A 21,932-nucleotide genomic window follows, 5' to 3' on the forward strand; every position below is an offset into this window, starting at 1 on the left:
GTTTATTTATTTTCTCTTCACACAACAAATGTCCATTGAACATGTCCCTTTTCCGCTTCACATTGAACATGTCCCTTTTCCTCTTCACATTGAACATGTCCCTTTGCTTTTCTCTTCACATAGCAAACAGTGCATGTATTTCTTTCCACATAGAAATAGTCCAAGAACTCACCTTGAGTAGTCTTCACACTTGTTACCCTCCTCAGCGCACATCGCTTCAGGAGGTCTTCCCCATGCTTACACAGCTTTCAGGGGGCACACATCTGACTGTCCTCCTCTCCCCATGCCCACACAGCATCAGGAGGCAGTAATCCTTAGACTTCCTTTGAACAAATTATAGAGACCTTCATTTCCTCATTCTGAACAGCTGAATGGTTTTCAACTTCCTGCTGGCTATCTCTGCAGCCGACACCCTATAGTAATTGGTGAATTTTCTAAACCAGGTGGAAATGTATCTCCTGTCTGTGACTACATCCACAGATTTACCTGACTTCCTGTCACAATATATATATATATATATATATATATATATATATATATATATATATATATACATACATACACACACACACACCATGCTAAGTAGTTTATAGTGTTTTCATTATTTCATCAACAGATTATGAGGACGTTTTTTGAAGGACGATATATTATCCTGCTTATGGGGCTTTTTTCAGTTTACACTGGACTTATCTACAATGACTGCTTCTCAAAGTCAGTGAACATATTTGGGTATAGCTGGAATGCTTCCGTGATGTATAAGTGAGTATACTGTTATGAATGTATATTGTAAAAAATTACAGTAATTGTAAATATAAAGTTCATGCACATATAGATAAAGCCAAAACAAAAAAGGTTCTTATAGTATGTACCTATTGTAATATTTACTTGTGTTAAATTTACAGTATATAGCATTTTTGTTTTAGTATGTATGCATGTTCACAGAATATTCAAACATCTGTTTTTTCTTTACCCCCAGGAAGGAAGATCTTGTTTCGAACCAATATTTGACTCTAGATCCTAATGTACCTGGAGTTTTTACTGGAGTTTATCCCTTTGGAATAGACCCAGTAAGTGTCCTTTTGCTTTCTTATGTATACCTTATTTCTTTCTTTTCTATTTATTTATTTCTTCTATTGGTTTTCAAGTTTACTTCTCTGTTTTCTTGGAGACTTCCTTCTTGGCTCTTATTACTTTTTTTTTGCGTAAAGATAGAAAGAATCAGGTCGCTTTACTTTTACCTCTGCCTTCTTTCTCCTTATCTGTTACACTAAATGTCACGTATTTCCTGACTATATACACTATTTAATTTAATTTATTTTCATCTCCTAGCCCACTTTAACCACTTAAGCCCCGGAAGATTTTACCCCCTTCCTGACCAGGGGGTATTTTGCTATTCGGCACTGTGTGATTTTAACGGACAATTGCGCGGTCGTGCGACGCTGTACCTAAACAAATTTGACGTCCTTTTTTTCCCACAAACGGAGCTTTCTTTTGGTGGTATTTGATCACCTGTCCGATTTTTTGATCATGCGCTATAATCAAAAAAATAGCGACAATTTGGCAAAAATAACAATATTTTTCACATTTTTTTTTATATGAAATTTCCCCCCAAAAAAATGTAAAAATCTAATTTTTTTAAAATTTTTGGCCAATTTGTTTTCTGCTACCTATGTTTGGTAAAAAAAATCACAATAAGCGTATTTTTATTGGTTTGCGCAAAGTTATTGCGTTTACTAACTAAGGGAAAGATTTTTGTCATTTTTGTTGTTTTTTTTTAACGAGTAATGGCGGCGATCTGCGATTTTTTTTTTTTTTTTTTTGCGGTACTGCGATATTGCGGCGGACAGATCTGACCCTTGACTGACATTTTTGACACTTTTGGGGGTACCCCTGACATTACTACAGTAATCAGTGCTATACATATGCACTGTTACTGTAAAAATGACACTGGTAGGGAAGGGGTTAACTTTATTAGAGATGCAGTGACTATGTGTGTCCCTAGGGGCGTGCTTCTTACTGTGCAGGGATGTGGCTGTGTGTGTAACAGCACAGATCAACGGTCCTACATAGCAGGACCGTTAGATCTGTGCTTTTACACAGGGAAGAATGACAGGCGGCTTTGTTTACATTAGCCGCCTGCCTTTCTCCCTTCACAGCGGACGATCGCGAGTGACCGGCGGACATCGGGTCCGCCGGTCACACGCACGGAGGTGTCCGTGAACGAGCCGAGGCGGGAGCGAGCCCCCGGCGGCGCGTGCTCGTCCGCTATTGGCTCCCAGGCTAGTGACGTATATATACGTCACTTTGCCTTGCCGGGGCTGACCGCCGCAGTAAATAGTCGTGCGGCGGTCGGCAACCGTTTAAATTGTATCTTTTTAGTTTTGTTACTCTGATTCATCTCTCTCTCTACCCCTGTAGATGAGGTGACTGCATTAGTTTCTTTTACTTAATGATTCTATCAGTAACACACTTCCTGACAACGTTTACTCCGTTGTAGCTATGGGGGAGCAATGTTGTCACCCTAGGCTATTCTCCTGATTAAGCCTATAAACAATGCCCTCCCATTTTCATCCATTGCATGGAGTTACATGAAGATTAAAGAACTTAGCTAAGAAGGCAGATTACAATTCGATATCTGTTCAGTTTGCATGAAGTGATAATGGCATGCATTTCTGGCAAGAGGTTTTGCAGAAAATTTAATTTGCCTGAAAAAAATTAGGGTAATGCGTCCACCACATATAAAAACATTTAAGCTAAAATATAAAAAGATTTTTGTACTTACTGTAAAATCTTTTTCTCTTTCATTCATTGGCGGATAACAGCTTCTAATCTTCATAACCATTGGGTTATACTGCCCCCTATAGGAGTAGGACACTAGGCAGAAAAATAATCTGGCTAGGCCTATGGGCAGTCCCAGGAGGTATACTCCCTCTCTCTGATATAGGTACAGTACTCAGTTTTTGTTTTTTGCCTAGTTGGGAGTAAGAACCTAGTTCCTTGCTTGGGATCTTTGGTCCTGGCAAATTGTCTCCTTTTAGATAGAAATGTCCTCTCCTGGTTTTTTTCCTGTGAGATCTACAATCAACTGCTGGACTGGGCGATGGCCTGGATAATCTAGATCCAGTGGTCACCCCAGTCTGGCCAGCGAGCTCGTGCAGAGCTCGGCTCCATGCTAGGTCGGCCGCGACATAGCCCCACTCCAAATAACAAACAAATATTTTTGTTTGGCTGGAGTCCCTAGTGGGTTGTTCTGTGTAGGTGAATAGGGCCTTATACTTCACAAGGAGGATCTCTATCTTGCTGTCAATCTCCTAACCCCCTTTTTTTCCTTTTTTATTTTGCTTATCACATGCCCTTTGCTTTCTTTTAGTTTTAGACTTCATGCATACTGCTCCTGCTAAACTCACATTTGGGCTTAGTTTTTTTTTTTTTTTAAAGCGGTTGTATCCCGCTTTTTGACACTTTTACCTACAGGTAAGCCTATAATAAGGCTTACCTGTAGGTACAAATAATATCTCCTAAACCGGCACGGTTTAGGAGATATTTACAGTGCATGCAGCCGCTCGCGCGAGCGGCGCATGCGCTCTGAAGGTCCGGGGGGACCTTCAATTAACTTGCCGGGAGCTTGCCGGAAAAATCACTCCCGCGCGCATGCGCGGGAGTGACGTCATTGCGGCTCCGGCCAATCAGCGCGCTGGAGCCGTCTCTTCCGGCCAATCAGCGCGCCGGAGCCGCCGAACCCGGAAGAGACGACGAGGGATCATGGCAGCGCCCGCATCGATGTCCGGGGGTCCGTGTCGGGGCTTCGTTTTAAGTTAAGTTAAACATAATGGGCTAGTATGCGATGCATACTAGCTCATTATGCCTTTGTCTTGCAGGTTTTTTTTTTATTTTTTTTTTTTTTATATAGGGTTTACAACCGCTTTAAATAGCCTTTAAACCTCCCTCTGTTAGCCCATGTGTCCATGTACACATGGATGTTTTTAGCAGTTTCAGCAGGGAAGTTTTTATGGGCTGTTGTCTGAACTCTCTATGGCTCCATAAACACAGGACGTTCAAAAAAGTATTTCTGGATGTCAGATTGCTGGCAGGAGACTGCTGCTTTAAAAACGCACTTTAACAGCGTTTTTTCATCGCATTTCTGCACATTTTTCCAGCGTCAGCGTTTTTGTAAAATTACACCAGCTTACATTCAGCTCTGCAAAGTAAAAAATGCTGAACGCTGAAAAAAGTGGGTTTGTGAGTGTTGTTTAGTGTTTTTTGTGGTCAGAAGAACTGCTCTTGACCGCAACTTTTGGCCGTTCAGACAACAGCCCGTAAACTCCCCTTCCGACAAATTTCAAAATAAGGTCCATGTGTGCATGGACACCTAGGATAACATAGAGTGGAGTTTAAGAGCTGTTAAAAAAAATGCACAAACTCCCAAAAACATAAGTTTATCAGCTGCAGTGTGCATGAGACCTAAAATCACATTTAAGAGCAGTTCTTTTGACCGCAAAAAAGCTGAATGCACATAAACTCTAGGCACGCTTAGCACTTCAGCGCTTATTTCAATGGGTAGAATAAATTACAATTCTAGCCAGAAATAAACTCCCAAACTCTGTCAAACCCTGCTAAACTGTTTTGAAAAAATGCAGCATAGGTGAGTTTATAACGCTGATTTTATCCGGTCAGGATAAACAACGTTTACAAGAAACCAGTGTGCATGAGTCCTTACATCTCCTCCACAGTATGTTGTGCAGTTTCTACTTTCCCTTATGTTGTTTGTTTTTTCACAGATCTGGAATTTGGCAGCAAATCGCCTTACCTTCCTGAACTCTTTCAAAATGAAAATGTCCATTATTGTAGGTGTCATTCACATGACTTTTGGAGTAGTTCTGAGTCTTTTTAACTACATGTAAGTGGAAAGATGTACACCGTTAAAAATATGACTTCTTCTCTAGGTTTATTTACTACAATAAATATCAGCCCTGAGCATAATCTCTTCCATTAGTTCACGATACCTAATGACCCTGAGGAACAGAGAACTGTAAGAAGTTTATTTTATAAGGATGTGTATTTAACTATATACTTATTTTGCCTTCACTGGAACCTTTTTCAGCAAAACTTGATATCTTTCCCCTGCATTCACTAAACTGGTCTCCCACAGTACACAGAATATGGAAATGCAATTTTTTTTTAGGAAATTTTAAACTGCTAAATACTTTTCCTCATTGACCCAATATAGCAGCCTTGTGACTTCTATCAGTTCCTGGTAAAGCTTATAAGAGGAGTTTTCATTCTCCTCTGACCCTCTGTCTGGACAGTGCTGATCACATGCACTCTCCTAAGAATAAAAGAGAAACTCTTTAGCAATGCACACCAAACTGAGCATGTGCAGCCTGACTCCTAATGCTCTCTTCTATCAGGAATTGGTCTGGAGTCAGTGGAAGAAGGGGAGGATCAGAGAAGACAGGATCACACAGCCTTTATACTCAATGCAGAGGATTAACCCCTTAGGTTCCACAGTGAGTATAACAAGCATGCTTTACTGCATATACAGACTGATTTTACTGTTGTGGGTTCAGTATCACTTTAAGTTTGTATGATCTCCAAGAGGTCCATCACTGTGCAATAAGGAGAGCTGCAAGCACATTACTGCCATGCTACAAATAAAGCTTCTTTATAAAAAAATGCACATAATGTAAAGTTAAGTTATCCTTAAAGTGTTGCAAAACCTACAACAGTAAAATCAGTCTGTATATGCAGTAAAGTATACTTTTTGTACTCACTGTGGAACCTAAGGGGTTAATCCTTAACCATTAATCATTATGTAAAAAGGCTGTTCATTCCTGTCTCCTCTAATCATCTCCTCCTTTCACTGGAAATATATTTCCTGATATTTACGAAGCCAGGGGACAGGCTGCACATGCTCAGTTTGGTGTGTGGCTAGAGATTTTTTTTTTTCTTGGGAGGGTGCATGTGATCAGCACAGGGCCAATAGCACTGTCCAGAGAGAGGGTCAGGGGTCCTGCATTTTCATAGGAGAATCGTGGGAGAATGAAAACCCCTCCTACAAACTTTAACTAGATACTCCTAGAAGTCACAAGACTGTTATACAATGCTGATGAATAAGAGCCGGTCCACACTAGCGCGACTTGTCAGGCGACTTGTCAGCCTGACAAGTCGCGCTCCCTCGCGGTCCATTGACCGCTACAGGACCCGTTCTAATAGGAGCGACACAAGTCACTCCGACTTAGAAAAAGGGTCCTGTACTACTTCGGGGCGACCTTGGAGCGACTTGCATAGACTTCCATTATGTGAAGTCCCTGCAAGTCGCTCCGAAGTCGTGGTGCACGGTAATGCACAAGTCGCCCCCAAAGTAGTAAGGAGTGTGTCGCCTTAGTGTGAACCGACTCTAAAGGTATTTTGCAGTTTATATTTACTAATAAAAACTGCTTTTCCATATTCTGTGCACTGTGGGTGACCAGATATAGTGAATGCAGAGTCCTGGGTTTAGTAACACATTAACATCCTGATATTTATGTTGAAGAAGTAGTCCAGGAAAAAAAAGCATATCTTTATTGTACAGTACCGGACACAAGAAAAAAAAAAAAGCCTTTTGTCCTGCAAGAATTTTCATAAAAATATTCTTTCATCGGTTCCGATTTGCTGTAAAAAAAAACTAGGAAAATAGGACGATCATTCACCCAATTTTCTTATAGTGTGTACCCTACTTAAGACTGTGTTTTATTATATCCTTCTACATACCAGCTCTTTGCACGCTAACTTTTCCCTAACTTACTCTCGCTATTCAGCTCCCTCCATAAATTGTTTTTATAGGATTCAGGTCTGGAGACTGGCTAAGCCACTCGATGACCTTAATGTGTTTCTTTTTGAGCCATTCCTTTGTTGAAGATGGGTCGTGGATGGGTCTTCCAGCATGACAATTACCCAAAACATACCGTAAAGGCAACAAAGGAGTGTCTCAAAAAAGAAGCACATTAAGGTCATGGAGTGGCCTAGTCAGTCTCCAAGCCTTAATCCTATAGAAAATTTATGCCAAGCAACCTTAAGGATTTAGAGAAGATCTGTAAAGAAGAGTGGACCAAAATCCCTCCATGTGTGCAAACCTGGTCACCAACTACTGAAATGTCTTATCTCCTATGCTTGCCAACAAGGTTTCTCCACCAAGTGCGAAGTCATGTTTTGCTTGGGGATCAAATACTTATTTTACTCACTGAACTGCAACTTAATTTATAGCATTTGTTTTATGTGTTTTTTTTTCTTGATTTTTGGTTGATATTCTGTCTCGATCATTTAAAATACATCTAGGATAACAATTATAGGCCCTTCATTTCTTTGTAAGTAGGCAAACTTATAAAAATCCGCAAGGGATCAAAAAATGATTTTCCCCACTGTATATATTTTTTTAAGTATAGGCCCTAGTGAATAACATTTTTAGGAAAAAATACAGTTTATGGTTAAAAAATTTTATTGGAGAACAAAGTAAACAGGTAACAACAATTGGTAAACAGAGTGACAAGATAAGTACAAGCCAGATGCGCTAACAAAATAATGGCTACAATAACCATGGGTCAAACTTAGGAGTAGGTAGATAAGAGGCAAACAGGGGGGCTGTGGCCAGGACTCTGCAACCGGCGTAGCCAACCCATAGGCACCCCATAAAGGGAACACTCTGTGCCCAGGTGGGGAGGCGCGGCTAAGCAGCAGGCGAAGCAAGGGTGAACAAAGCCCAGTAGCGCGGTAGTACGTGAGAAGGGATAAATGTGTGCGATAATCCGCATGGTAATGCAACTAGACGGGGGAAACAGAGGATACAATAAGTAAAACCAGGAAAAGCAGGCCAAACCAGGGAGCCTGCGGGGTGCACTCTGTAGTTCTTGACAGGCTCAAACAGATGTGTTGTTGGTGCCAGAACAAATCACGTGGAAAAAATACAGTTTGTTAAATTTTAGTGGTCCCAAACACAATATAATCATATATCACATATTATCACAATAAAATATCATGGAACCCCCCCCCTATCAGGTGGCTTTGGTCGTCCCGACTCTTTAGCGACAATTCTGTCAAAATAGGCGGGGAAAGGAAACACCTTTGCCACTCTGGATGGCTTGTGAGTGCCAAAGGGAACCCTGTCCTTGAGGCCTGGGTTCTATACACGGTGGCCATGTTTGTGAAGTCTGGCGGCCATTATGTGGTGGTTTGCCATTGAACATAGCGGCGGCAATTTCGGCAGTGGGAGCCCCTGCTCATCCCCTGGTGCAGACTCCTGGATCCTTTCACTTCCTGATCGCCACGGGTGGAGTGCAGATTATCCTGGTGGCTGCAGGTGCCTGTTTCTGCTGGGTGGGGAGACTGGTGGGATTCTCTCCCTCTCAGCTGAGGATCGCTTGGTACTTGTGCCTGGCAATTAGGTGGTGCTGCCAGCAGGGTGGGGGTTGTCCCTTGCAGTGTTTTACACTTTTTGTGGGGTCCTCCTGGTGACTCATGGAGTCTTTGGAGCACATCCCCCCCCCCCCCCCCGATCCACTCTTTGAGGCTGCAGAGCCCTCCAGGTCCCAACCATCTATCGATCCACTGACTGCATTCCTGGAGTCCTTTGTGTCCTGGCTAGCAAAAAGTGCCCCCCGCCTTTCCATGCCTCATCTGTCTCATCAGATCCTGAATCTGGTTCGGCCGCCGCGGACATGGGTCACCCTGCTGGGTCTCCAACCACGTGCCCGGAATCCTCTGATAATGAAGGGTGATTCCTCCACGTCTGCAACCGCACACGAAAAGGCGCTGGTGGAAGCACTGATTGTATCTGTGCGTAAGACCTCAAAGATGGACAGAAGCGCAGGTTCCCTTTGGCACTCACAAGCCATCCAGAGTGGCAAAGGTGTTTCCTTTCCCCGCCTATTTTGACAGAATTGTCACTAAAAAGTGGGGACGACCAAAGCGTCCTGGGGGGGTTCCCGAAGCGCTTTACTAGGCATTCCCTCTGAGGAGTCCCTTCTTAAAAAGTGGACTGTTCCACTGGTGGTGGACCCTCTGGTTTCCAGTTTGAACAAGGCAACCATGATTCCGGTTGAAGAGTCCCCGGCCTTTAAGCATCTGGCTGACAGGAATGTGGAGGCTGTAGCCCGCAATATGTACACTCTGGTTCGGCACTGAGGCCGGTATTCACTATTGCCCTGGTGTCGCAAACTCTGACTGAGTGGGCTAAGCTTTTATGCCGTGACCTGGAGGGAGAACAGCTCCCCCCTGCCTTTGCTGAGCTGGCGGACCAGCTGGTCCAGGGGCTGCAGTTTATCTGTGATGCCTCTTTGGATGCGGCTCCCCTTGTGGCTCAGCTCTCTGTTTTGGCAGTGGTCCTTCGGCGTGTCTTTTGGCTCAAATTCTGCTCTGTGGACCAGACTTGTAAAAAAGGCCTTGACTGATCTTCCCTTTCAAGGAGTTCTCCTGTTTGGAGCTACCCTGGATGACCTCCTAGAAGGTTTCACAGTGGGGAAGAGTACCTTTCTTCCACAAGTTACTAAGGGCAATGAACCTCGTCGTAGATGTGGGCCTTCCTTTCGGCTCATAAGAAGTTTTTTTGCCCCTCAGGGTCGACTGACAAGTGCTCGAAGCCTTTTAGGGCCTCCTCTGGAGGATCCAAATGAACCTGGTCTGGCAAGCCGAGAGCGGGCTTCTCCAGACCCTCGGACAAGGCTCATTCAGCATGAAGGTGCGCCCTCACCCGTATCGGGGGTGGGGGGAGGTCTTCACTGGTTTCCGGATCCGTGGACTTCCCTGGTACAAGACAAGTGGGTCCACTATGTCATTTGATTCGGCTACAAGTTTGTGTTTCGCTCTTGTCCCCCCGGCAAGGTTCTTTCCTTCCAAATTGCCTATCCCTGGACTGCTTACAAGGTCTGTTTGGGGCGGTACGAGACCTGTTCCTTCAAAGGGTGATTGTCCCGGTTCCGACTTCGGAAAATTTTCAGGGTTTTTACTCGGGTTTTTACTCAAACTGGTTTACAGTTCCCAGGAAGAAAGGCAAAGTGCGTCCAATCCTGGACCTCAAGGTGCTAAACTTCTGTGTGCAGGTGCAAAAATTCAGAATAGAGTCTATTCACACGGTTGTGGCATCCCTGCGTCAGGGGGATTTCCTTGCCTCTATCGACATCAAGAATGCTTACCTTCACATTCCAATATCTGCTAGACACCAGTGCTTTCTTCACTTTGCCGTGGGAGTGGAGCATTATCAGTTTGTGGCGTTTACCTTTGGTCTCGCCTCTGCTCCTCAGGTCTTCACAAAAGTGTTAGCCCCCCCAGTGCTAGCTTTGCTGCGCTAACGGAGGATCGCGGTACTGGGCTACTTGGACGATCTCCTTCTGTGAGCAAAGTCTGCCCTGGTTCCATCCACAAAGCTGGACTATCTGAGCCTGACCACGGACTCGGCCTTAGCCAGTGTGCTCCTTCCTCTGGACATACTACAGAAATTGCAGGCTGCAATTCGTCTTCTGCTGTCGGACAGATGGTCATCCCTCCGGACTTGCATGCGGGTGCTGGGCCTGATGATGTCTACCTTCGAGGCGGTTCTATTTGCACAGTTTCATACGAGGTCTCAGCAAAGGAAGATTCTGACCAAATGGGACAAGACTCTGCAGTCTCTGGACAACCAGATCTGGCTGAGTCGGGGAACAAAGAAGTCCCTGATATGGTGACTTCGTTCTCCAACGCTTTGGCTGGGCAAATCCTTCCTCCCCTTGTTTTGGACGGTGGTCACTACAGATGCCAGCCTGTCCAGGTAGGGAGGCGTCCTTGGTAATGATTCTGCAAAGGGGATCTGGACACTGGAAGAGTCCAAACTACCGATCAGTGTCTTGGAACTCAGAGCGATCAGACTGTGTCTGGACCATTGGATAGATAGTCTTCAGGGTTGTCCAGTGCGCATTCAATCGGACAATGCCACAGCTGTGGCTTATGTCAATCAGCAAGGGGGCACAAGAATTGTTCTGGCAACTCTGGAGGTAGCATTCTAAGGTAGGCAGAATGGTTCGTTCCAGCCCTCTCCGCCGTACACATTCCCGTGCTGGAAAACTCGCAAGCGGATTACCTCAGTCGGCAGGCGTTGGACCAAGGTGAGTGGTCCCTTTATCCGTAGGTGTTTCATCAGTTGTGTCTCCAGTGGGGCACCCCAGAGTTGGATCTGTTGGCATCTCGGCTCAACAGAAAGGTGCAGAGGTTTGTGGCTCAGTCAGGGGATCCTCTGGTGGACGCCACAGACGTGCTGGTGGCCCTGTCGGGTCAGTATCATCTGAGTTACGCCTTCCCTCTCCTGGGTGAGGTACCTAGCTTGCCCTCCCTGATCGGAGGGGGAGCCTCCACCTACTGGGGTCGCATAGTTTGCTTATAACTCCTGGGTTCATTGATCTGGACACCGACGCTTTACTATCGACTTCTTTTCTTTCTTTCTTCTATCCTTCCTTCCTCTTCCATACCTTCTCCCTATCTCTTCATTCTCTTCCTCATATGTTTTTGCACTACCATGGATGTTAATGGACTGAGGCAGGTCCTTGGCCACTGCATCTTGTAGTCACTGCTAATAATTGGCAAACAAGCAGCATCCCTGCTTAGACTGAAGACAGTGAACATCCTCACAGCTTGTTATGGTGTTATGGGCTGGGGGTTGGGCGGGTTGCTCTCTCCCTCGTGACGCAGTATGTTCCTGTTGGGGCGTCAGAGGGGAAGCGGTGGGGCCCGGGCCGGCCGGTACAGCTACAGTCTACACTGAGGAGTTCCACCAATTGCAGATGTTTGTTACTGTTTTATTAACTTGAGCACCATGACAAATGTTTTGAAAGAATTTTGATATCTTGTTCTACAGTCATGGACTGTATGTTCCTTTGTATATCCTTTATTCTGAAACTAATAAAAAATATTGAAATTTTAAAAAACATTTATCATTTTTCTTCCACTTCACAATTATGTGCCACTTTGTCTTGGTCTAACAAAATCCCAATAAAATACATTTACTTTTTGGTTGTAACCTGTTCAAATGTGGAAAATTTCAAGGGATATGAATACTTATTAAAGACAATGTACCACTAAGAACATGATGCATTTGGTATATACAGTAGTCAGACTCCCATGTGGTGTCCTTTGACCCAGTTATTTGAGAAAGCCCGTGGGTAAATTATTGCTTTTAGATCACCATTTGATCCCTTCTACTTGAGCTTAGTTCCAAAACCTAGAGCCCTTGTTCCTCTGTTTTTGCAATTGCATGTCCTCCCTTGCTTCAACCTTCAGGCTTCATCCCAAGCCCCTTCCTTTCTCTTTCCATGCTTTCCATACGTGGTTATGAGTAAGCAATCTTAGTGTCGTGAAATGGGTCAACCTTTTTTCCTTGTCCGTGATGTATCAAGTCATGTTTGGATTTTGCCATTGGTGAATACATTTCTAGGTTTCTATTCACATTGGAGTGCGGTTGCTACTTTTTTGTTTCAAGTGCTGCCTGGACTAAGGATCTGGCGCGCACCTGATCAGCAGTCTCACCTGAGAGGTTTACCTGTATAGGCACTGCAGCACTTGTCTGCCTTGCTTTGTTTTCTTACCTTGACCCACTGCGGCACAGTAGGTTTGCCAGGCAAATTCCTGATGTCCCTACTTCTAGACATTTCCTGCTTGGCGCATTCCATCTTTCACGTTAGATGCCCCCCTTGCATCTTCATTCATGCAGATTCATTTACCCCTATTTCTGTAGTCTCTGGTAAGACCTATTCCACTTAGTGGTGTGATGGGGAACCTCACCCTGATTTCTTTACTCGTACCTTGTTCTCTACATTCTTCTGCCTGATCCTGCTTCCTGCATGCCAATTCATACCCTGTTGGTCCTGTCCAACCATTGTATGTCCTCTCCCTATCTCTTCAGACTTTGCAACTTTCTGCTGACAATGGCTCTTCCTTGTCAACTGCTGTGATTCCTGCAGGACCTTGTTACCAAGCCGTGCCCTACCTTTCTTTTCTAAAAGGTTTGCCTTCCTTCAGGATCTTTATAAACACATACACTATATTAACAAAAGTATTGGGACACCTGCCTTTACACGCACATGAACTTTAATGGCATCCCTGTCTTAGTCTGTAGGGTTCAATAATGAGTTGGCCCACCCTTTGCAGCTATAACTACTTCAACTCTTCTGGGAAGGCTGTCCACAAGATTTACGAGTGTGTCTCTGTAAATGTTTGAACATTCCTTCAGAAGGGCATTTGTGAGGTTAGGCACTGATGTTGGATGTTGCACTCTAATTCATCCCAAAGGTGTTCTATCAGGTTAAGGCTCTGGACTCTATGCAGGCCAGTAAAGTTCCTCCACCCCAAACTTGCTCATCCATGTCTTTATGGACCTTGTTTAAGCACTGGTGCACAGTCATGTTGGAACAGGAAAGGGCTACCCCTAACTGTTCTCACAAAGTTGGGTGCATGAAATTGTCCAAAATGTTTTGGTATGCCGACTCCTTAAGAGTTCTCTTCACTGGAACTAAGGGGCAAAGCCAAACCACAACTACTGAAAAACAACCCCACACCATGATCCCCTCTCCACCAAATGATTTGGACCAGTGCACAAAGCAAGGTCCATAAATACATGGATTAACAAGTTTGGGGTGGAGAGTTGAAGCGGTTATAGCTGCAAAGGGAGGGCCAACTCAATATTGAACCCTACGGGCTAAGACTGGGATGCCATTAAAGTTCATGTGTGCGTAAAGGCAGGCGTCCCAGTACTTTTGGCAATATAGTGTATCCTTTCCTACTGTTTTTTTCTTTCCTGTAAATTCTGTATCTTGGAGTATAGGAAATATGTCCTTCCCCTCCTTTCCTTGTGATTTCTTTATTGCTTCCAAACTAGGGAGTGGACCCAGCAAAGCTTTTGCAGTGTCTAATCACCTGAAGGTAACGGCATATACAGTATATAACCCATGGTGTATGAATTGATTCCTGTGTCCTGTACTGTACTACAATATACGTAATTTACACATAGGTAATAATTCCTTTTTCTGCTGGGTTACTAATCATTAAATCTTATTAGGTGTATACCACCTCCTGGATCACTGCTTGTGATATGCATTTTACATTATTTATTGTGCATATACTGTATATCAACTGCACTTAGTATAAGTAGATAGAATATATGATGGGAATATTTGCAACATTCATAGGTTATACTTCTATTAAATTACTGATAGTAACAATAAACAGAATAAATACTACAGCCTTTGCTATATTTCCAGTGCTCTTACAAAAGTCTTTCTGCTCTCCTACACAGCAGCTGTCTGGTTTGTCCACCCCTCCCATCCTCTTACCCAAACAAATAACACTTTGTATTCTGTGAACCATTCACAAAATGCAAAGCGTTCTGTGAATGGACAGGGAAAAGAAGGGGGGAACAAGATTGCTTGTGTGTAGGAGAGTCGCGAGTCTGCTGTTGGAGCACTGGAATTATATTATTACTATGGGTTCTTAATGAAAGTGTAAATTGTAAATAACTGGCAGTGATCCAGTAGGTTGCATGCACCTCAGCTCCTGAGATTTAACTAGTTATAACCCAGCAGATTCTTTGGAAAGTGTTTTTCCTTGAGTTCTTCTTTAAACTTAAATGTTTGCTTTCAGTTTTGGATGGAGTGGGTAAAAAAAAACTAGAAACCTTAATTTTCTATCCTAGTTGACACCCCATGTGTTGACAGAGTTGCAGGTGGCCACCAGAAAGGAAATGAACATAAATGTTCCCTATTGCGGAACATGGCAAAAAAACTTACAGGTTTTAGTGCGAACCTTCTTTATCTAATTAAAAAGAAAAACTAAAGAAAAACTTGAGTTGGAATTTAAATGTTTTTAATCAATCTTTTTTTCCCCTGCATTTAAACTAAACAAAAACAAAATCTCTACTATACTTTTTTCCAGGCACTTCAAGAAGAAATTCTGTGTGTACCTGGTCTTCATCCCCGAGCTTATCTTTATGATGTGTATCTTTGGTTACCTCGTCTTTATGATTATATTCAAGTGGTTGGCATTTTCTGCAGAGAATTCCAAGGATGCACCTAGTATTCTCCTTCACTTCATTAATATGTTTATGTTCACTAACAGTGGCAGTGATGACAAGAACAGGAACCAAGATCTCTATCCAGGACAGGTCAGTCGATTTGGGAGCTAAAAACCTTGATATAACAGTTGCTCTAAAATACTCCCAAAACTAATATTTACATTTTGGGTGTATTGCCCTCCAAATTCTTGCTTCTTTCCTCCCGTTACCCTTTACCCATTATTAAGCTACATATTTAGGCCCTCACTTTTCGTGGTGACTTTATTGTAAAAAACTGAAAGCATTGCATGACTCCCTGTAAGGATATCTGTAGAAAAATTGAATACATGGTACAGTATTCTAATTGAAGCTAGCTGGCTCCAAAAATTGCATTTAAAACGTGTGTATACTGACAAAGAAAATTTTACAGAGCAGCTTTCAATTGACAAGAGCATCAATAATGTATGACATGGTAAATGCATCTCAAAATACAGTAGTGATTTGTAGCCATTATGTAAATGCTATATAACTCTCTGTATCAAAAAGATAGCTGATTAGTAGTGTGTTACAAACTTTATAGGCAAAGAATGAAAAGTGGATCTCCAGGAAAAGATTACATAAAATATGTTTGATACAGACAGCTAGAAGCGGTATGCACAGTGTCTTGTACTGCTTTAAAATGACAATTGCGCTGTACATAAATTCTGTTTCTTTTTTCTTTTTTTCCCTTTTTAACTTGAATTTGTCTACCAACAGGGTAGGGGAGTACTGTGTGTTTTAAAGCTCTTGATGTCCAGTTTGTGAAAGGCCTTTATTTCTCTATCTATCTAGACGGGTTTCCAGATATTCCTTGTGGTTATTGTGTTCCTCTGTGTGCCTGTAATGCTGTTTGGGAAACCCTTGTACCTGTACTGGCAACATCATGGAGGACAGACCTTTGGGAGTTATAGGGTAGGTATCTTTTTTTTTTACAGTTCACTAAAGACCAGTTTAAACCTTTTGCCGTTGTGAGTTTTCTAAAATTTTTATTACATGTCAATACAATAACATCACTCACTATCCAGTAACACCACTCACTTTTAACTGTGTATTAAAGTATAACTATTTTCTTTTTTCTTTTTAAGTTTTGGATAGAGTGGAATCAGATTAGAACACCTTTCAGGTTTTTTTTATTGCTGTCTGTGGGAGATTCAATCTCTCTTGTTGTCCTGTTAACCGTTATTACCAAGAGTAAAAGCGGAAAAAAAATCACACATTTTGGATTGTCAGCAGAACAGTAATAGGGGGAAATATTCCTATAGGAACACTAGTTCTGTGGACAACCAGGGATCCCCTCAATTCGGAAGGATTTCCTCTCATTTACACTTTTGCTATGGAATATGAAGTGAAGGCAAATCTCCTCAATTGTATATATTTATTATACGGATTTGATTATCTACATGTTTGTTTCCTTTTATTAATGCTCATTCTGTCTGTAGAAGGGATACACGTTAGTCCGGCGAGGCAGCGAAGAAGAGTTGTCTTTGCTCCGGTCACATGACTTGGAAGAAGGGGAAGACCATACAGGCCGTGAGGTTCAGAGGGACAGAGAAAAAGAGGAGGTGGGCACATGCTTGATTTAGCCCAATGTTAAATCGAAAGTATAATGGCTTTACATCCATGTATATTATTTGTCATTTATTATAGTCAGCTTGCTTGGTAAAACTCATCTCTGGGCAACTTTTTATTTTTTATTTGGTTCCCCATAAATATGACTGGCCTAAAGACTTTAGAAAATGTGAGTACTATGAAGACAGGTTAAATTTAAAGAGTTGGCTTGTGCAAGGATCTTGGCAATTAGGGCCAATTCACAATATATTCGGTGACAGACATTTTACCGCATGGTAAAACATCTGTCGCCACAGGGACACACAGGAAGCAATTGTTTCCTATGTGTCCCATTCACACTGCAACTCAGGGTAGCGCTGTGCTAAAATGCATACACGCTGCATTTTAACACAGCGAACCAGGCCAAATTGCCCTGCAATGTCGCGCATCGCACTGACCAACATTGCAATGAATGTAGTGTACGTTTTTGTACACTTCAAATAAAGCTGGCTCAAAACAAACAAAAAAAAAGGCAGCTGTGTGATGCACTGAATTTTGCATCACACTGCCCCCTAGCGCAGCTGACAGCACAAAGCAGCCACATAAATGAATTTCTCCAGCTGCTCTGTGATTTAACGGCTTGCAATGTGAATTTGCCATTAGATGTAGAGTTCGTTTACACCTGGCCGGCCCAGGGGCATAGACAGGTCAGTCCATGTCCGCTCTGCAGAAACTGAGCTGGCACAAATGTGACATTGATCACATCCCTTGCTGATCAGAGTGGATTCTTCCCTTGTGTGAAAGGGGCCTTACTGTCTTATCACTTGCCTAACCTTCCACACTCTCTCAACTCCGAATTGCATTAAAGTATCCATTAAGACAGAAAATACATAAACCATTTTCCTTTCCTTCACCAGTTGAATGAAAGAAAATTGCTTGATTCCCCCATCAACACAGAAGCCCTTCTGCTGCGCTATTGTATTCTGACAGTGGGAGGTTTCCCAGTTGTCAGAATACCATGGTATGATATTCAGAATATCACGGTTTGCTGCTATAGCCACTGGCAGTGATCGGAAAAAACTATGGACTGGTTGTACGACACATCCACCCTTCCCATACATAGATCAAAATTTGCCTGGCTCCTACTGAACAAGCCAAAGTTTTATGTCTATGGCCTGCTTAACAAAGCCCTGTGGCTGTCTCAACACCTATTAACCATAGTACCCTGTTTCCTAATCATGTTATATACTCTCAATAGTTGGAAAACAGTGTGTTTCACCAGGCATTTGCAATGATGATACTCATGCTGAAGTGTGGGGCTGAGACATCTTAATGTTAAGCAAAGTTAAAAGTGGCTGTGTGATTGTTGCAGCAGCGTCCCTGTGTGGCAATCAAGGCATCTGGCTTGCCAGGCTAGCCCACATGGAGGTCCCCAGCAATCGGAGTCCTACCTCTACATTCCAATAATTATTTATTGTAGTATGGTTACACAGGCTTAATTTCTTGCGTTTTACATGAGCATTTATAACTTCTCCACTCCCCCATGAAGAAGGCATTTTTTTATAGGTATTTTATCATGGCATGGTTATGTTAGTCTTTTTCTTTCTTTTAGAAGCTCACTTCCCCTTCAGTTTTTCTACTCTAAGGAGTTCTAGGTAATCTATATGTCTAAAAGGTGAAGGAAAGGGGGAATCGGCGCTCAATTTCTAAAATGGGGGGCCACAAAACACAAAGTGGATGAAAGGTGTTCACAAGAAATATATGATGAATAAAACAATATATATAATATAAAATATACAATGAAGATCATAAAATTAGCTAAATAGCTTATAGGTGATAAATATTCAAATATATGCAAATGAGCAAAACGTGCTGAAGTGCTTAGTGAAGTGATAAATAAGTAATCATAAAAGTGCAAAAAATGCAATAAATCAACACATAAAAGTGACTGTGACAATACTGAACAGCAAATAAATAAAAGTGCAAGTGATGCAATAAAGTAGCATACAAAGACAATGTGAGGATGCTAACAGCATAAATAGTCCATGTGTCACTGGATGGTGTGCACAACATAGATATGCATAAATAAATGCAAAATGGGGTGAAAGAGTTCAAGGGTGTTCCAGCGTATAAAACAAAGAATCTCATCCAGTGATATACGTGTGCAATTGATTTGTGAGCTCTAATCCTAAATTAAGTGCAATGGCCGCTCACCTCCATTAACACTCAAAAGAGCGTTTTTGGTGTGTTAGATCACCATCAAGGACATCAGGGGGTTTTCCAATGAAGTATAACTGGGAATGGACAGTGGATATCTCCTCAGATGATAGAATAGTTGTCTGTAGTGGAAATTCCTCTCCTTAAGGGGACTTTTATCCTGATGTATTCCTATGCCACTCAATCATCAAAATCACAAGAGGGGGCGCTCATAGTGTAGTAGGTAAATACTTTAATAAAGCAAGCAATAAAAACACTTCCAGTTGAAGTAAGGGTAAGCAAGCAGGAACAAGCAGCAAAACAAACCGCCGATGCGGTGTCCACAGATGCTTCCAGTCTCGGCCGTAGACCGGAAGTGATGTCACCCGACTTCTCCCGACGCGTTGCGTCACAACAGACACGTGACTTTATCAAGGGTATAGACCATGATTTCGGTGCTCCACTCATCTTCTTCTGCTATTAATCTTCCTCATTTACCTCATTGGTAGCGCATTGGTCCATCCCATTTTTTCTGCATTTAATCTATATGTCTAGCTTTCCACAGCTTGATGGAGTCCATATATTGGTGAACCTACCTTCACTACATCTTGTATACCCTTTCCTTTGTTTCTGTTATATTGTACTGATATGTATTGTCATGTACTACCATTGTATTTTCTTTTCTTTGAAAAAAAAACAGCAAAAATGATCGAAATAAAAAAATTATTAGAACGGTAAATCAGTTAAAACATACACTCTAGGGAACTGAACTACCCTGGCATAGGACTTCCCACACACTGCAACAGCTAAACATTTGGGGGGGGGGGGGTTTGCATAGGTTAACAGGAAAAATGTATTTTACTTACCTAATCTCTCGCTCCCCCAGCAGCTGACACTCGCATCTTCTCCAACAATTTAGCTGTGAACAAGCCCTTAGCATACTCACTTACATAGCGGGACTGTTGGTCCTGCATGGTACGTGATGTGTCACAGCTGCAACCACTGGGGGAATTGCCAAAGAAAAGCGGCTTTGAGGGACTTGGCTAAGGTAGGAGAAAGTGCTTTAGGTTGTCCATACATTATACAATTTTCTTGTAAATTTTCCTTTAGATTTACCATAACCATATAAGATGAGGTCAAACATAAACCCTTTCAATTTGTATGCAATCAGGCAGGCCCTTGCACTACATAGTTGAAGGTAAATCTAAAGGAAATTGAATAAGAAAATTGTATAATGTATGGCCAGTTTTATACTGGTACCCTAGGCAAAAATGAGCATTTAAACCCAGGCAGTGCAGGGGGAGCCACACTGCAAGGGAAAGTGTTACTAAACCTAGGAGCCTGCATTAACTACATCTGGTCTCCCACAGTACACAAAACATGGAAACACAATTATTTTAGTAAATATAAACTGCTAAAAATCTTTTCTCATCAGCAGTATATAGCAGTCTTGTGACTTCTATTAGTGTCAGCCGAGCACTAGTTAAAGCTTGCAGGAGGAGTTTTCATACTGCACTGAGCTGTCCTATCAGGATGCAGGACCCCTGACCCTCTGTCTGGACAGTGCTGAATAGCCCTGTGCTGATCACATGCACTCTTTCTTGGAAAAAAAAACATTCTAGAAATACACACCAAACTGAGCATGTGCAGCCTGACTCCAAAGGCACTGTCTTATCTAGACATGTTCTGGAGTCAGTGGAAGAAGAGGAGGATCTGTGCATACAGGATCAAACAGCCTTTTTACACAACGCAAAGAGGATTAACCCCTTAGGTTCCACAATGAGTATAACAAGCCTGCTTTACTGCATATACAGACTGATTTTACTGTTGTGGGTTTAGTAACACTTTAAAGACAAAAACCTATGTACTGTCTGATGTAATGTGAATACATTTATTTAGAACTTCACACTTTTTTTGTATTTTTACTGATCTTCTTTGTTTTTCAGTTTGATATGACAGAGGTATTTATGCATCAGGCCATCCACACCATAGAATATTGCCTGGGATGTGTTTCCAACACAGCTTCCTACCTGCGACTCTGGGCTTTAAGCTTAGCACATGCCCGTGAGTATCTTATTTTCTTTAGGGATATGTAAGAAATAGAAATGTCAAATAATGCGGAAGAACATAAGCCGTAATTTAGGTTCAAATTGCAATATGCAAAATGCTTTACTCCTCCGCAGATAACTTTGTTTAAATCTTTCTACATCACACTGCTGAAAACGGATTTTCAATTAGTAAATCCGGTTGCTACATGTTTGAAAAATTCCTTCTGCACTCATTTTATTTATGTTGCCCTAAACTTTAGATAGAACATTATATACAGTTGTGCTTATAAGTTTACATACCCTGGCAGAATTTATGATTTCTTGGCCATTTTTCCGAGAATATGAATGATAAAACAAAAACTTTTCTTTCACTCTTGCTTAGTATTTGGCTAAAGCCATTTATTATCAGAGCCCATTCACACTAGCACGACTTGTGAGGTGACTTGTGTAGCCCCAGGTCGCCTGACATAACAAAAGCAATGTTAATCAATCAGTGCAGTCTTAATTGGCACTACTGAAGTCGCTCCGACTTCAGAAAAGGGTCCTGTACTACTTTGAGGCGACCTGTGATCCGACTGTCCCATATACTTCAATGGGAGTCGCCTCCTCATCTTAATTGAAGGGACTTGTTATCAGACTTTCCAGGAAGAAGAAAGAGATTAGCCAGGCATTCCCCACATTGCAGCCATGCCTATATGGTGTATATATATAATATATATATAATATATATATATATATATATATATATATATATATATATATATATATATATATATATATATAATGGTATATATATTCCATTATCTCTGCTTGGTCTGTGTGAGTGGCACTGGTGGACACTGATTCGTGGCACTGATATGTGGCACTGGTGGACACTGATACGTGACACTGGTGGCCACTGATACATGGCACTGATACGTTGCACTGGTGGACACTGATACGTGGCACTGGTGGACACTGATATGTGGCACTGGTGGACACTGATTTGTGGCACTGATACGTGGCACTGATATGTGGCACTGGTGGACACTGATTCGTGGCACTGATATGTGGCACTGGTG

General features: G+C 42.3%; 1 protein-coding gene across 1 annotated transcript in view; it reads left to right on the forward strand.

Moving 5' to 3' along the window:
* The window catches only part of ATP6V0A2 (ATPase H+ transporting V0 subunit a2), a 162,093-nt gene that overhangs the window by 132,007 nt on the left and 8,154 nt on the right, over positions 1 to 21,932 (forward strand). Inside the window, exons 12-18 of the mRNA XM_082256661.1 lie at positions 617 to 759; positions 977 to 1,067; positions 4,779 to 4,897; positions 14,923 to 15,151; positions 15,872 to 15,991; positions 16,519 to 16,641; positions 20,770 to 20,887. Of these exons, the coding sequence (XP_082112787.1) occupies positions 617 to 759; positions 977 to 1,067; positions 4,779 to 4,897; positions 14,923 to 15,151; positions 15,872 to 15,991; positions 16,519 to 16,641; positions 20,770 to 20,887 (943 nt within the window). The remainder of the gene's footprint in view (positions 1 to 616; positions 760 to 976; positions 1,068 to 4,778; positions 4,898 to 14,922; positions 15,152 to 15,871; positions 15,992 to 16,518; positions 16,642 to 20,769; positions 20,888 to 21,932) is intronic.

The sequence above is a fragment of the Pelophylax lessonae genome (genome assembly GCF_965119305.1).
Source record: "Pelophylax lessonae genome assembly, chromosome: 1".
NCBI classification, from domain to species: Eukaryota; Metazoa; Chordata; class Amphibia; order Anura; family Ranidae; genus Pelophylax; species Pelophylax lessonae.